The sequence below is a fragment of the Mesitornis unicolor genome, unplaced genomic scaffold (genome assembly GCF_000695765.1).
Source record: "Mesitornis unicolor isolate BGI_N332 unplaced genomic scaffold, ASM69576v1 scaffold1073, whole genome shotgun sequence".
NCBI lineage: Eukaryota > Metazoa > Chordata > Aves > Mesitornithiformes > Mesitornithidae > Mesitornis > Mesitornis unicolor.
The window spans coordinates 24,687-41,976 of NW_010173850.1; the positions used below are offsets into that span (position 1 = coordinate 24,687).

A 17,290-nucleotide genomic window follows, 5' to 3' on the forward strand; every position below is an offset into this window, starting at 1 on the left:
AAGAGATGCCCTTAGATTCCACTCTTTTGGTTGTTTACTGTAGTACGGCAAGCACAACTATGCATTTCTAGTCCTTTTGCATTTAATTATGAAGTATCTTTAAGAGTAATTTTATGATTAAAGCATCTGGTCTTAAAATTCATCAAGACCCATGGAAGTTAAAACTGTTTTATTGTGGTATAGGTGAATACCAGTGTGATGCCAATACTTGTAGCAACGGTGGAACGTGCTATGACGATGGAGATACGTTCCGTTGTTCGTGTCCTCCAGAATGGATAGGAAGTACTTGCAACACTGGTAAGCTTTTTGTCTACAGACAATGCCTGAAGAAGTAGAGAAATATTTAGATAATACTGAACTGTTTAGTAAATAAGGACACTGTTGTGTTAGCTGACTAGTTCAAAGTTTTTCCGGTTGGCTGGTAACTGTAGTTTAGAGGAACTTCTTCCACTCATCTGATATGATACTGATTTTTTAGGACGCTATTCTTCACAGGCTGCCTATGTTATCTTACACAGCTTCTCCTAAGCAGATTTGGAACACTTGGACTTGCGGCTTGATTTCTCAAGTAGTTTTTAGAGACCCTGTGTAAAGGTTTTCTTAGGAACTTACCCACCTGCTTTGCTTGAAGGTTCACAATGTGAATAAGTTTGTGACCGAGAGGTGTGTGAGTAGGCATGCTCAAGCAGAATGAAATGAAATGGTTCTTCCCAGGGAATTTGTGGGGTTACTGCCTACTGTGGGGAGCTATTCTTGATCTTTTGGGGACTGAATGTAGTCTTCACGGTACACTCTTTTGAATATGAAACTTCCATTAGGATCAAGAAGTTGGGTTGGATGAAGGTAATTCTGTGTAGTTTTTCTACAGATACAGTTGCAGCATTTAATCTGAATCTGAACTTTAAATTCTAGTATTTTACTATGAAGTACACCTCAGTGACTCACTGCAAAGTAGGAATTTTGCAGTATTTGAAGGATGTGTACAGAGATGGGGGAAAAAAATAGATAATATTTTTTTATAAAACTTCATGATTCAATCAAACAATTTAATTGAAATGATGGTGAAGGTAGGTGGGAGATGATCATGAATGACTTTTTGGAGTCTTGTGGCCTTATTGTAAGTCTGGCACTGCTGACTTAATTGCTATTCAGGATTGTGATACTGAGATATCCAGATGATCAATACTTTTTGTTTTCTGTACTAAATAGAGGCCTCTTCTCTTTCCAAAGCTAAAAACAGCAGCTGTATTCCGAACCCTTGCATGAATGGTGGAACATGTGTTGGCAGTGGAGATTCTTTTTCTTGCATCTGCAAAGAAGGATGGGAAGGACGTACGTGCACACAGAGTAAGACGTCTCTCCTTTCTTCCCCTGCATTCTCCTGGGATCTTAGGAGTGTCTGGCACAGAGCTGTTAACTGAAACAAAGCAAACATATAAGAGTTCGAGTGCCAAAAACATCTGTATTATTCAGGGTGGGAGATGGGTAAAGTTGATGCTTGAGTGATGAATGAAGAACTTGTCATGGTGCTTTTTGCACCAAGTCTCTGCCATGATAAGACTCTCAGCCTTCTATAGAAATATAACTTTGGGGAACACGTGCAGAGCAAGAAAATTCCTTGCAAAGATACTGATTTTAGTAATGGAAAGTATGTGGAAGGGTAGGCAGCAGTGTATATTGTGTCATTTTCTCTGAGGTTAGCAGTTAACTGCTTTGACGTACCAGTACAGTGAATTGGTTCAGTTGAGTAAAGTCTGCAACTTTGGTTTGGTGTTTTGTTGTTTTGATGTTTTGTTTTTTGGTTTTTGTTTTTGTGTTTTCACATGGTGTAACATAGTGGGGGAGGCAAGGGAAGTAAATACGAGCTCTGTTTTTAATCTACTGTGAAATTACCGTTGTATTGCACTTTCTTTGCAAGTATGGAAGGAAGCATTTAATTCTGTATTATTTTTCTTATCAAATATAATGTCTCTTGAATTCTAATATTATACATTAGAAAACAAATATGCTGCTAGTTACACTAGTCTGTAATCTTTTTTATAGATACCAATGACTGCAACCCTCATCCATGGTAAGTCTGCAAACTCCACTTCTGTACCTATTGTGAAAATAAAAGTGAGTAATAAGAATTTCCATTCCAGGTTAGAACTAATTCAGCCCTAAAATAATTGAAGCTAGCCCCTGTAAAAGTCTTAAAACAACTTTTTGCCGTGCCTTACCTATTCCTTGACAGCAACAAAGACCACAGAACAATCCTGGGTTGATTCATACATGAGCAGATAAAAGTATTTTAGTGTGGTCTTCCTGCCAGAACTGACTAGTAAATTACTGTGGTATGAAATGAATAGGACTTGGTAACGTTTCAAGCATCTATAATTGATTTTTAGAATAAAAAATAAATTAACTTCTTGTAAATGAACAGGTTTTAGTTTAGATAATATAAAAATGACCTGTTGGGTCAAGTACTATGTATAAATGTGTTTTTGAAAAAAAATATTTTTTGGAAGGTACAATTTTAAATATAGACGTTGATATTTATTATTGAAGGGGAAAAATACTGATTGATGGATGAAGCAAACCGTCTATCTTATCTTTCTATTGTCCATTCTAATGCAATAACCTATATTTTATGTATTTTTTAAAAAAATAAATATGCAAGCTTGCAAAAGCTTAGGCTTTCTCCATATTACCTTACAGTGCTGCTTTATCTCCTTGAGTTCTGTTGATACACTTCCCCATGTATGCATGCACTTCTGTAGGAAGTTGCTGTTTTAAGAGGTGACTTACTAAGCAGTATCGTTTCTCTAACGGTATGCTTGCTCTGTCGATGGGAATAGATTGTCCCCTCAAAAAGCAGCAGAAGTGTAATTAAGAAAGCTTTAGTTAGAGACCAATGAGACAATGTAGTTGGCTTTTTAAGTAGACTTGTATTATGAATAAGCAGGGACTTTTTAATTCTGCTTTGTTGAGTAGTGAGGAAGTTATCATGAATAGGGACAATAGAACTTTGCATTTGAACACGCTGCATGAGGTCTGTGTTTTTTGCTCATCTTTAGACTCCTGAATCTACCTGGAGAGTGCTTGGTGTAATGCTGTGTGTGTTATTTTTACAGTTACAATGGAGGCATCTGTGTTGATGGTGTGAACTGGTTTCGATGTGAATGTGCACCTGGGTTTGCTGGTCCTGACTGCAGAATTAGTAAGTATCTCTGTGGGTAAATAGCTGAAAAGCTGTACCATTCTGATGCACAAATCAGAACACCCTAGGGCATTTTTTTTGCATTACGCTAGTTGAATTCCAAATGGAATCATAGAATCATTAGGGTTGGAAAAGACCTCTAAGTTCATCAAGTCCAACCATCAACCCAACACCACCATGCCCACCAAACCATGTCCCAAAGAGCGGACTTTGAGTCTTCTGGCAGACAGTAAACAAGCCAACACCTCTAGGCAGAGGGTGACTGTAGGATCTGTGGTAGCATCAGCTTAGTGATCTCTGAATATAGAAACGAAGGTGGCAGATACATGATTATCTAGATCTAGACATGCAGTGAGGGATATTGAATTCCCCTTTTCCAGACCAGAAATGCAGAGAGGACTGTGTGTAGTCAAAGACAAATACTGTGCGTTCCTAATGGGACTGCAGACTCCTTTTTTTGCCTTGTTTAGACTGGTATAGACAAAGGCTCTGACACAAACTCAGCTTTGGCACTGATAATAGAAACAACAGTCACTTTTTTCAGCATGCAGAAGCTAGAGAGTCTTAAACTAGCACAGCTTGAAGAGAGGAATAAAGAGAAGCTAAACCCTGTAGTAGTTTAGGCGCTTCTGTATTTGCATAAGACTTAATCTTAGAACAATTCTGAAGGGAGCTACAGAAGAACCAAAAGACCTTTCACATCCTAATGGATGTGATGTTTTCTATTGCCTACGTGGGTAACAGTCTCACTACTGCCACTTATCACATTCACTTTCTACGTCCAGCCCTTTAAACACAGGAGATGAACTGATACTGTGCATCAGTCAAGAATTAGCCTTTAAACAGTATTTTCTGAGGGGTTGGAGTGGGCATTCATTTTCAATGGAAGGAGGAAACCTTTTGAAAGATGCTTTGGAAGAGAATGGTTATGGTTGAAAATAAAGCAGTTGGTGCCTGTGATTCACAATTGGAGGGACTGGTTTCTGTTGCCTTTGTTGGTAGACCGTTACATAAATTAGTGTAGGTCGCTTCCCCAGGATAACAGATAACAGATTGCTGTGTATCTGAGTGGACTGTGCTGTCCACTATGCTCCCTTCTTCAACAGATTTCTATGGCTAAGCCTCTGACTCTTTGAAGGTCATTTTAAAGAGGCTTTTGTGTTAAATGTGTACGTACTCAATTCACCTACTCTCTATTTAAAGGTTGTTAGTTAAATCATATGTCTGTTACAAACTGAACTCTAGCTTTTTTTTTTCCTTAAGCTGAATTATATTGCAGTAAGTCGCTTCTCTGGAGCACTGCTGAGCCAGTTCATTGTTCAGTTCTTGCACTGTGATAACTTCCTGAAAGCATGTCCTTTTCTAGGAACACTAAATGTCTGAGATTAGCGCCAGAACAGGATGTGAGACTTCAGTTCTGTAGTTGAATGTGGAGAAGACATTAGCACCTTCAGCTGCCCAGCACCTCTGATCTGTGAGATAACTGCTGCTTTCATCACCACAACTTAAATGAGGGTGCAATTATGAGAAATGTGTTAGAGGTTACTGCTGAAACGGTACAACTATCCAATGAGAAGATTGATTCTGAAGCCAAACTGTCCTTTGCTTGTTAGAAGAGCAGGCATTGTCAGATTACATCTCTTTCAATGTTTGTTTACAGTGTTCTGTGTTCCTGCCATTGAGTTTTACCTATTTTCAATCTAGATATTGATGAGTGCCAGTCTTCCCCGTGTGGATATGGTGCCACTTGTATAGATGAAATAAATGGATACCGATGCACTTGTCCGCCTGGAAGAATTGGTCCTAGGTGCCAAGAAGGTATTCCTATATCTGCTATCAACTTTTACCCAAAAAAAAGTAGGGTATAATGTAACCAGGATAGAGTTTAAATACAGTAGTCTGATGTGTAAGAAATAGTAGCTAGTATTTTTATTTAAATTTGTGTAGCGTCAGTAACTCAAAGAGGTGAAGTGTCTGAGTGTGTTTTACTTTTTGTAGTGATTGGAATTGGAAAGCCTTGCTGGCTTAAAGGAATTACCTTTCCCCATGGCAGCAGGTGGGATCAAGAATGCAACAACTGCCGCTGCTTGGATGGCCATATTGACTGCACCAAGGTAGGCGTTTTGACCTACCTTTTTAAATCCTTCTGTCTGAAACAAACTTACTGTTCTTCATGTACAAGTTAATATTTGGCTTTTCTTGGTCTAGACTCTTGCATAGGTCTCCCCCAGACTGTCTTTGTTTTTTAAGAAAAAGTGTATAATCACTTCATGTAAAAATACTTATGGGATTGTCTTTATAATCAAAAACTACTGTCCTGCTCTCTACCTGCTAGAAAAAGAAGCAGTAGACAGGCACTTTTTGCAGAAAAGGAAATACGAACTGGAGTGGAATAATGGTCCTTGAAGGGATAAATAAATCTCTCTGCCAAAGTTTCGCAAACACTGTTTTAGAGCTCCTAATTTTGTGAAACATTAGTTCCAAGGTAAAGAAAAGTTTCTTCAGTGGGTAATAATCACCTTTTTGTATTGTTCTTCAGTAGGTTTATGGAACAAATATGCTTTCTTGCTGACAGCTGTGCATTAAGAAAGCCATACGTTCCTAAACTAGTAGTATTATATAGGATCTTAAAGGGTACATCACAAAGTGCAGCTGAGTTTGGAAGCTTGCTGCTCTTGGGGGTACCAGTGTACTGTTTTCTTTTGGGAGAGTGGTTGAATTTACAGTGCTTATCACCAATGTGCGTCAGTTCTTAACATCGTCAGTATTCTCTGGCAAGGATCTCAGCATAAATAACGAAGAGAAATCAGTCCTTGTGGCAGTATTTCTCTTTCCTGATTATAGAAGCCTAGAGTACTAGTTTTAAAGCAAATGCTTGAACTTCTGTGTAACTCAGTTATGTGGGACAAAGCTGTAAGCCTGTAAGGAGATATGCCCAGTCGCTGGTGTCTTGGGTGATCTTCGCATAGTTTTTGCTCTTTTGTCCATGCAGAACGTTCTTGTTTTGTGGAAGAGCAGCTCCTTCTTCTACTGGGACTACGGCAGTATAAAAATACATTTTTTTTTTTGCAGTCAGTAGTAGATCATGACCATCTTATGTGAGTTGCTTACTTTGATTTGATGTGTAAGAGCAATTAACTGTAACAGTACTTTGTTCTTTTTAATTTCTAGGTGTGGTGTGGGAAAAAACCTTGTCTGCTACACAAACACTGGGATAATTCAAATAACCAGTGTCCCATGGGTCAAGAATGCCAGAAGAAGTATATGAAATGCTTTCAGCCACCGTGCACAGACTGGGGAGAATGCAGTGCCTCTGAACCTCTGCCTGCCAATATCAAGTGCCTGCCTAATTCTGGGTACTTGGACAATGACTGTGCTAGAATTACTTTAATTTTTAATGGAGACAAAGTCCCCCAGGTGAGAAGAGAATTATTACTGAAGTATGGCAATATATGTAGGGATATATTCCATGTCAGAACACGGAAGATTAATGTTTCTAATGTGATTCCTTGCTGTCCTGAGCTTGCAGAATTTGTTATCAAGCTCCTCTGTTGCTATTAATTGGGCTTTGTGTAAAAGGCAAGGTAAAATTAGCGTTTGTACTGAACAGTTTGTTTTCATTTTTAAATCTCAACTGAATTTTCTTACTTTCTAAGATGAGCTCAGACTGTACTAGGATGGTCATGCAAGCTCAGTTTCTCACCCTTCATTCCAAAACCATGTTCTTCACTTCTCTGCCCGTTCTTACTGCCCTCTTCACTGCCTTCATCAGGTCTCAGTAACTGCAAAAACTCTGAAGATGTTTATTTTTTGTTCCATTTTTTACTTGAACTGAACTCGTACAATCTCCCTTTCTTCTAACAGGGCACTACAACTGAAAATATATGTTTTGAGATTCGGTATTTACCAGCTACTAGGACTGTTTCTAGGGACAGGACTCTGATAATTTTATGTGATCTATCTTACTCCATAGAGAATGCAGTGGAAGTTGCTATTGTAAGTATGGGACTTGTTATATGTGTATATATATATGAAAATGTTTTCTTATTAGTCTGAACTGGGAAAGAGGTTGTTTAAGCTTGTTTCCCTTCAATGCAGATATTGCAATCTGTGGCTTAGTCTTGACTGCAAAGTGATTTTTGTCATCTCACAATTACCTATAATAGCTGAAACTGCAGGTTTTGTTAATGACAGAAGCCTACTGCAATCTTCTGATAATTTAAAGACTAATTCAGCCCAAATTAGTGAACAGGTGCCTGTGTGTTATGTCAGAAATCTTGAGCTATTTGCCTTCTCAGTAAGGAGATCTATTTGCAGGTGGCTCTGTTGGATCTTGTCAATGTAAAGAAGTTTCTGCTGTGCATTGGGAGCATGGCTGCTTCAGGATGTTCATTGAGTACAGCAGTGCTAAGTGGGAAGTAGAAGAAGGTGCCAGTTGAGTAGATGAAAGTAACTGTTGCCCTACTGAGCTAAAGACTTGCTTTAGAGGTGTTTGCAGCCCAGTCACTCAATGTTTGCATATTGCTTTGTTTCCAAGTAAAAAGTTAATTTCCATAGTCATGTGTCTATTTGGGCAGAAGCTGGACTGTCTGTCTGTACCAGTACCATAAAGAAGATGCTGAGCCATGAACCAGGACACAAAGTACATGGTACAAATAGAGCAGACTGTTACTAGTCCAAGGATCTATCTAGATAATCCACATGTCTTGAAGTGCTTAAAAATAAGTTTAGTTTAGCAGTGTAAATACTGTGGAAGGCCTTTATTTGAGGTACGCTAGATTAGCAAACAGGCATGGTACCCACCAAGTCTGACACTGCATCTGCAGTTCAGATAGAGCCAGCCAAGCTATTGCTGCAGTAAACTTTTGGAGCACTGTTTGGAACTACTCTCAGGTGAAGTTAACCTAGTGAACTCCATTATGAAGGAGGTGGATTTTAAAAGTAGGTTTCCACAGTTAGGTGGTAACAATAACATTTTGTTTTTTCCCCTTCACTTCCTTTAGTCTTTTGTCCCACATCGAGATGAGCAAGATAATAGTCTCATACAGAATGCTGCTAATACAATAGTAAATGCAATCACTAAGTGGCAAAACAGCACTGTTATGTTGGCAGTAACTGAAGTCAAAGTAGAGACCATAGTTGTTGGGAATTCATCATCAGGTAAGCTTCCCAATGCATACCTTGTGTGTGCATGTAAACACTTTCTGTTCCTCTACTGTCAGTCTCTTTCTTTACCTATTGGGGAAAATGATAGATTGAGTTGTTTCTTTAATTTCTATCACTAACTCAAGAGAAAGTGGCTTTACAATCAAGATTCTGTGCTTGTGTGCTGGTTCAAACTTAACTTCATCCCTAGTGTAATCCTCCCATCTACCTTATCACTGGTTTGGCTCTGACTTCCATCCTTGTTCTCCAGTCTGAGCATACATTTCATACGATCAAGAGTTCTTATGTGTTGCTCAAATCCTTTCTGATTCTCCTACATAAACTTTAACCCAACCTCAGCCCTTGATGCTACTGCACTATAGAAACTGAGGCCGTGAGGTAATGAAAATATGGGAAAAGGTGAGACACAAAGTGTGATACTCTCTTCTGAAGCACTTATGTGTTGTTTACCTTAATAAGAGTTAAAGATGTCTAGTATCTTCTAGTATTTGGCCATGATAATGTAAAACTTTGCCCTCTTTCAACATGTGTTTCTTGCTAGTGCACAGCTGGCTTATAATGTGATGTTTATTCCTCTTAATGAGGACATGGTGTGACTGGAGAAACCTTTCTCTCTGTATATAGGCTATCTGACCGCTATGCCAAAATAAGCAGTTGTAGATTTTGCATGCCTGTGTTGCTGCTTCAGGGGAGGCAGGAGAAGGTATTGTGGAGGACCCTTGGTAGGCTTCAGTTCAACTAAGCCCTAGAGTGGAAACCTTACAATGGCAGGAGACTCTCCCAGCTTTTTCCTACACCTCCCCAACATAATCTTCCGGAAGATCTTCTACCTGTAGTAATAAACAATTAGTAAATTGCCTGGTTGCACTTTCCTTGCATTTCCCTTCTAGGGAATGCCTTTCATCTGTTAAAGCTTTGGCAAATGTACTATTTCCTCAGCTCCCCTGCAGGAGTGTACCAGCTTTGTTCCTGTCTTGGAGAGAAATTGTGTAGACGATAAAGATTCAAGCTGAGATTCTGACATACCTCAGCCTCTCCTTCTGATTGTGTTAAATGCTAGAGCAAAAGGGATGGGGATTACTTTGCATCCCACCTCAATAAGATTAAATCTTTCCCAAGGAAGTGGATTGGTTTTAACTTCTCTTGTAGCTAGTGGTAGAGAATGATTTCCAGGCTTCTCATTTTATTATGGATGCTTAATATTGACCATTGGTCCCTCGTTATTTAAGTGGAGTTGGTCCGAAGTAAACTGGACTGTTGTGGTCTTTGGTTTGTGTTATTGTTACCTCTAAGTGGTTGAGATAGGTGGAAACCTGTCACAAAATGTGGTGTAAAGCCCTGTATTGAGAATCTCACTTCTGTGGGATGCTAAAGTGTCGGGTTAGATCGTTTAGACACGCCATTAATTTCCTTTAGCTTTAAGAAAATCTATTCATCATTTGGCATTTCTATACAGACAGCTTTCAGTGTAATAACCTTTTATCAAAAAAACTTGGATCCACAGTTATATGACTAAACAATAAATGTGATAGCCATGAGAATACAAGCTTTCCATTCTGATCTTGGAGAAGCTGGTGTGAAGAGCTCCTCTTTCCTTGAAGTATTTCCACCACCACCAGATGCATGGTTTAGTATTAGATTGCTTATGAAAAATGAGGAGAGAATAGCAGTTACTTTTAAGGGTAAAATCCTTCCCAAAACTGCTAAAATACTATTTTTATATCCCTTGAGGCCAACCGTGTTCCAGAAGGAAATGTTTAAGAGTGTGCCATTTTCTATATGACGTGTTCAGAAGACACCTCAGCATTAGGATGAATGACTGTGGTATTGAAGCACTTGGTTGTTTTTGTACAGCCATTTGCAGGTTATTCTCTAAGCAGTTGTCTTAAAACTGCGTGGAGGGAATTTAAGCTTGGATTAGAGGTTAGAAGTGGTGGGTTGGCAGCATTTGTCTACAGAGCTTTTGAGCAGCGCTGCTGTCTCTACGAAAAGCGAAGCACCTTCTGTCGTACTGCCTCTTACTTGTGTGAATTGTTGCTTGTCAAGAATAGCAAAATGTTGTTCTGTCCTAGCAGTAAAGCCCTTGAGGAGGAGGGGGGAAAAAGTCTAAACATGCATAAATTTTTTGGGAATTGTTTTGTAGAGCAACAATCTAGGTCTGATGTGGCTGGGAGAGCACTAGTGAGGTTTGTGATTGGGGATGTGGAGAAAAGCAATTGCCTCAACTCTTTCTTTATTCATTAAGCAGTGAAGAGTCATACATTTAGTGGCAATATTCTAGTGTTCTACTCTGAATTAAAACTGGAACAACCTAAAGAGTGCATGGCTGATTTGGTTACGTAGCTCTAACCTGTATGTTTGTCGAGATAGTTGACAGATAAACGTTTGTGGACTTGATGGTAAAGGACTCTTCTTTCTGGTAGTAAATGCAGGACATTGCTGAAGCAAGTGCCTATAGTTGTAGAGCAACTCAGAGGAAGGGTACTCAGAGCCTGCCTCCTACAAGGATAGATTTATTTACTTTTTTAGGAGTCATTACTGAGGTTTTCTGGGCCAACTTAGCTGAAGTGCTTGGGAAAGAGATGCTCCTTAGAACCCGTTTGTTGGAGAGGAAAAAGACATCTCAAGTGTAGCATTTCCACCCTCATCATCAAGCAGGGAAAACTCTAACTTAGTTTATAAAGAGCATTTCTAGATGAACTAGTGCATTCAGACAGCTGTCATTGTGCTGGAATGACTGCCTGTTTCCTTTCTCCTAAAAATCTTTCCAGGGCTAACCTATAGTTACGAATGGGTACTTCTTTTGCAGGTAACCGGTGCTATATATCTAGTTCTGTTAATTCAAGACTTTGTTTTTTCATTTGTCCTCTAGATTATTTGGTTCCAATTCTTTGTGTGGTATTTAGCATTGTATGGCTGACTTGTATAATCATCTGCGTGTGGTGGACTCGGAAGAGAAGAAAAGAGAGAGAGCGAAGTCGTCCTCCCAGAGAAGAGGGTGCCAATAACCAGTGGGCGCCTTTAAATCCAATAAGAAATCCAATAGACAGATCTTACAGTAACAAAGACATTCGTTACGAATGCAAAAACTTCATATCTCCTCAAAAAAGAACTTGTGATGCGGTGGAGGAATATGTGGAGTATGAGGAAGAGGAGGATGAAGAGGAGGAAAGAGATGAGGAAATGGACAAATTCCTCTCTCTCAAACTCGCGAAGCCTTTGCCGACAAAGGCGTCTGACACGTCAGAGAGCAGTCCAGTAAAGAAATCCCATCAAATAGGCAAAATGGACAACAGAGCTGTAAAAAATGTGAATGCATCAAACTTTGAAGGCAGTAGAGACTAACCTGTATTTGGAATGCGGGCAGACTGCGCCTGCGCTCACTGGGGTGGGGAAAAATTGACATCTCCACTTTGCAGCAAGGACTAAGAAAAAAAATATCTGGAGGGAAATGTTCATAGTTTCTTTATTTTGCGTAAAAAAAAAAAGGAAATAAAAATAATAATAAATAAAATTTATTTTGTTTCGTTAGCCTTGTGTAAATTATTCAACGACTGTCAGATGAAAAAAAAGAATGAGTAATCTTTGATAGTTGCTATTTTTGTAAAGTTTACTTATAATACACTCGCTGTGTGGCAGAGGAGAGGTTGTATTTTCAATATGTGTAAAGTTTATTACAAAAGACTGTACACTGTTTACAGAATGTATTTCTTTTTATTACTTGCTCTAATTTAATGGTGGCTTTAAAACCTCCTGGTTGAGGACATTGTGTGAACTTTAAAACTGCTTTCTTGACGTTGAATCTCTATTAATGGCAGCTCACTGCACTTGTTACGTTAGTAGCTTCTGTAAGATTTAATTTTGTTTTCCAAATTTGCCTTACACACTTTGTAATAGGAACAAAGGAAAATTATAGAGATCTTTTCAACTGTGGTTTAAAAGTGGCCTTTTTATTTCTGTTTGATTCCTTTAGAATTGCAGTATTGAAGCATGTGACAAGTGCCTTGAGATTATAAACTTTTTCTATAGCAACTGTCAAAGACTGCCATACCAATATAGTACAATTGTGAGAACTCTAGGTTCCCCAACTGACACAGTTTATTTTCTAATAGTGAAAGTGCTTTTTTTGTAAATATGTACATATTAAATGAATCACTCTGTATATTTGATTTAATAACTTAAATATTTTGGTCTTTTTTTTTACACGTCATTCCTTTTAATTTATGTTGCAGAAAAGGAGGTTTTATGGCAGTTTATAAGACTTTTTTTTTGGTATTATGTCCAGATTAGAAGATGTTAATACAATCAATGTTAGGAATCTGTTGGTCATTTGTATTTACATAGGAGCATAACCACTTTACATGTAAATAGATCCAGAAATGTTTGTTTATCCCCATGTTCAGCCCATCTGGAGAACACTAACGGGTGCATCTACTGTACAGTACCAACATAGCGAGGCATTGTTTTTTTCTTTTGTGAATATGTTAATTACATGTGGTATTACTTTTTTGCGTTTAAATACAGGCCTAATGAAGGGAACAATATTTTCCTCGATCTCGTTTCTGTTGTGCTTTATTCATCTTTCGCTCTAAAGAAAAAAGGCTGGCAAGCTCGGAAGGTGGGAGTACCTCATTAGAAACGGTTATTTGTCATGGAAGGCTTATGCGTTGGTTTGTTTTTTTTAAAAGGCTTTATTATTGCTGTTAACTGGGCAAACGATAAGTTTATTTTAATTACTGAAGAAGCATAACACCACGTACACCTAGCTACCCTACCAGTGAAAGGAGCGGATGTTCGGGAGTAGAAACCCTGGCCCACGAACAATGTAAACGTGAATGTTTTGAAACCAGTTGTTTTATACGGGAACGCAGGATTTGCTTTGCAGGAGTTTTCTGTTTTAGTACATTTTTGTTTGACACGTTCTTAAAAAAAAAAAAAGGAAAAAAAAACCAACTTTCAGAAAAGAAACTATTTATTGAAGCATTTTATAATGATGTTTGTTGTAACTTTTTTACTTGTGCTAAATATTCAAAACTTATTTTGATAACCTGGTTAGGAGTTAGTTTAGAAAAGGGTACTATCCTTCTCATGTTCCCCAGTATAATCCTGAGTATTTAAACCAAAAACACTTTTTTTTCTGCTACTCTTGTAACTTTTTGTACTGTAATGCTGCTGTCTTCCATAATCTAATAAAATGATTCCCTCATTGTGTGTAAGATACTCCAGATCGTGTTTGCTTTTGAAGCGCTGGGAGTTCTGATGAGGCTAAACGAACGGAGAGTGCAAGTCCCAGTTCCCAACAGGGTACATCCCATACCCTGAGCTCCCAGCCTATCTTGTAGTGCCACCGCTGCCTGAGCCAGCGTGGCAGCCTTGTCCCCTGCCTGCTGCTGCACCATGGACGGTTTGCGCAGGAGGTGGTGTCCTGTGTGGGATCTAGAGCCACAGACACCTTTGGTGTCTAAATCAGGACCCTGTGCGCTGCCTCTTTGCGGGCACGAAGGCTCCTTTGTAGGTGACACTTTGTGTACAATGTGCCTTTTTGGAAATGGCTCTCCTCCCGGCTGCCAAGCCAAGGCTTGTCTCACAGCATCATTTTGCTTCCTTGGGTGATAAAAGAGCTGTTTGAGCATGCAGGGCCTTGAGGTATCCTTGCCAAAGTGAGTTGGATTTTTAAATCATACCTTTCTCCTCCAGTCTGCAGCCATTTCGGACCTTTTACTTATCATGCTTCAACTCTAGTTTAGTAGGTTTATGGCTGTTTCTTGCAATGACTTGAATGGCTTTTGTGTAGGATGCTTTCTGTACTAGAAGGTGAACTTGTATGTAAGTTAACATGGACTGTAAAATGTGAATTTTCCTAGTAGCTATCAATTTCTAAAGCTGAATTCTAGATCCTAGCAGAATTTTTGTTCCAGTCATCACACAGTTACTTTTGCTATAATTTTCCTTGCAGTACTGGCTTGTCTTTGTCTTTGTAGGTGAAAGCTGTTTCCAAGTTGGTTCTCAAAACCAAATTCTGTTGTTACCTTTGATTTCCACTTTTCCAATACCTGTCTCCTGCCCTGGAATAAAGGCTGATGGGAGAGGGGACATCCAAAGCTGAGATAAGGAGCCAACGCTTTTTTTCAATGATGACTTAGTGAAGTCAACACTGTTGTGCCTTGGGAAAACTTAGTGGCTGCCATTAGCTTGTCCAAAATAGTGGGAGTGATGCTACAACCATTCAAGACAGTTCAGGTTACGTGAATTGTAAGACTCCCAGAGGCTGCTGGATTTGTAAGTACCCGCTGCATAGAGCAATTTGTGATACTCACAATGTACTTAAAATAGCTGAGAGAATGCTCCTTGTTGGAGGTTTTATGTGAACACAAATAGATGGAGTGGGTGTTGCTGCTGTAGGCAAAAGAAATAATAGATTTTTATACAGAATAAGGCTGTGGCTGTCCTGTGGTGCAGCAGTGAGCTGGCTCACTGACCCTGACCGCAGTGGTTCTGCTCCTTCATGTTTCTGAAATAATGTGTAAAGTAATGGGGCCACAACAGTGGTCATCACCCATTGCTGTAAAGAGAAGGCTAGGACATGATACCACGTCCAGGGTTATCTCCCCTGTGGATTCACAGTACCAGCATGGACAAACGTTCAACTTGGTAGTGCTGTCTGCCTGCCAAAACTCAGAATTATTTAATGCCACCTTCACACAATGACCAAGGGCAAGTTATGTAGGCTGAGATGTGAAAAAAGACGATTTAAAGAAGAGGATGAATGAAAAGTAAACTTAGACTTGCGCGGTTTAATCTGTTTTATACAGATTTTATTTCTGTGTTGCTCCTAAATTAATTGTGTGTCTCCTCCGCTTGCTCCCCACCACCTTATGCAGTAGTTTTGTTTCCTTTTGACTTACTACAGGGAATGTTGAACTCGTACATCTCAACTTTTTGCTGGTGCACATGCTAAGCATTCTGTTACTTCCAGAGTCGTGGCTGTTACTTAATGAGGAAAATTAGTAAATGGGCCTTTCCTTGAGATTTTTCTAAGCAGTGAGTAGTTCCAGGTTAGTTTGTATTCTTTGCTCTTATCAAGATCTGATGCCAACCTGAAACTTTTGGCCATTTGCTGTTGTCTGATTTGTTTTCCATCAGACCATGTAATTGGTCCTCTTGACATCAAACCATGCTTGAAGGGAAAGTTAGCTCATATAGCAAAAAAACCTCACTGCTGCCCCATATTTTTTTTCAGGAACAACCTAAAGGTTGAAGGGCACTTTAGTTGCTGCCTTGAAAGCTGCAGAGAACAGTAATTGCAAGGTAGCTTGGGCTGTAAGAAAGTAGAGTGGCATGGAACTGACTTGCACAAGAGTTTGGGTTCACAGAATCCCAGAATCACTCGGTTGGAAAAGCCCTCTGAGATCATCACGTCCAACCGCTCCTGTCTACCCCCTAAACCATATCCCTAAGTACCTCGTCTACCCGCTCTTTAAACACATCCAGGGATGGTGACTCCACCACCTCCCTGGGCAGCCTGTTCCAGCTTCTGACGACCCTCTCAGTAAAGAACTTCCTCCTTCTCTCTAACCTGAACCTCCCTTGGCACAGCTTGGTGCCGTTACGGGTTAGTTCAGTTCAGCCACAGGTATGGCCTCTCTGTCACGTTGGTGAGTGCTGATGGACTATAGTAGCCCTTTGGGTGCAAGAGAGGAAAGGATGAGCCTGAACAAGAGTTCAAGGAGCTTGTGAACCTTCCCAGGCAGTTGGCACCCCTTCTGGTGGGCAGTCCAGCTGGGACCTTTTATGGGACCCATTGTGAGCAAGGAGGGTGGAAGCTGGCTTTGCTTTTTCTCCTTGCTTAACAGTAAAGCAAGCGTTGGAGTCACTCTTAGTAGGAGTCTTGCTCTTGCTTTGGAAAAATTACATGAATCTCAAGAGTTGCTCTGTTCTGGGCCTTATTTCATCTCAGGTTGTGGAATGTCCAGCTGTGACCTTTATGGGACCCATTGTGAGCGAGGAGGGTAGAAGTTGGCTTTGCTTTTTCTCCTTGCTTAACAGTAAAGCAAGCGTTGGAGTCACTCTTAGTAGGAGTCTTGCTCTTGCTTTGGAAAAATTACATGAATCTCAGAGTTGCTCTGTTCTGGGCCTTATTTCATCTCAGGTTGTGGAATAAAGAGCAGGCTTATAAAGCAGTAAAGGAAAAAAAAGGTCTCCTTGGGAATGAGCTATGACTACATCCTTCCTATGCTCATCCCTTTTACAGCATCTGCTCTCATACCCAGTATTTCTGTACGGATATGTGAAACTTTTCTCTTGCTCTGTATGCAAGTGATTTCTTTCAGCGTGATGGGGACTTTACACTAAGTGCCAAAATCTCTTTTCTTCAAACGCTTGATTGTAAACATCTGCTTGCCATCAAATGTTTATAAATTAATGTCATAGATAATATTCTTCAATAGAATGGGGTTTTTTCCCCCTCTAAGCATCACTGTGTTTCATGGTTCATTGGGTCACCTTTTGCCTTCAAAAGCCAGTAAAATCTGGGTGGTTTGTGTGAATCTCCTTTTTACACTGTGTGCTACTTCTGGAGCAAGAAGAAACACATTGTCTAGGGCTGTGTCTGTATTCACAGCCCATTCAGTCTTGGAGATGAACTGGACGGGGATACAGCTCTCCTGCCTCAAAGTTAACAATCCGGGTTATTTGCAGAAAATCAGTGTGAATTGCACAGGGCATGCGACTTCCCAATGATTGAACAGTGCTATCTCTATATCAAGATCTGCTATCTTGACTTTTGCAAGTCCCATGCTTCATTCTGGAGCAAGGGTCTGGAGAACAAGCCTGATGAGGAGCGGCTGAGGGAACTGGGCTTGTTTAGCCTGGAGAAGAGAAGGCTGAGGGGAGACCTCATCACCACCTCCAACTGCCTCAAGGGAG

General features: G+C 39.8%; 1 protein-coding gene across 1 annotated transcript in view; it reads left to right on the plus strand.

Moving 5' to 3' along the window:
- JAG2 (jagged 2) overlaps window positions 1-12,294 on the plus strand; it is a 34,417-nt gene extending 22,123 nt beyond the window's left edge. The window contains exons 14-23 of the mRNA XM_010180848.1: window positions 184-297; window positions 1,231-1,347; window positions 2,044-2,071; window positions 3,114-3,199; window positions 4,904-5,017; window positions 5,198-5,313; window positions 6,371-6,616; window positions 7,064-7,195; window positions 8,203-8,359; window positions 11,238-12,294. Of these exons, the coding sequence (XP_010179150.1) occupies window positions 184-297; window positions 1,231-1,347; window positions 2,044-2,071; window positions 3,114-3,199; window positions 4,904-5,017; window positions 5,198-5,313; window positions 6,371-6,616; window positions 7,064-7,195; window positions 8,203-8,359; window positions 11,238-11,710 (1,583 nt within the window). The 3' untranslated portion in view covers window positions 11,711-12,294. The remainder of the gene's footprint in view (window positions 1-183; window positions 298-1,230; window positions 1,348-2,043; window positions 2,072-3,113; window positions 3,200-4,903; window positions 5,018-5,197; window positions 5,314-6,370; window positions 6,617-7,063; window positions 7,196-8,202; window positions 8,360-11,237) is intronic.
- Window positions 12,295-17,290: the final 4,996 nt, after the last annotated feature.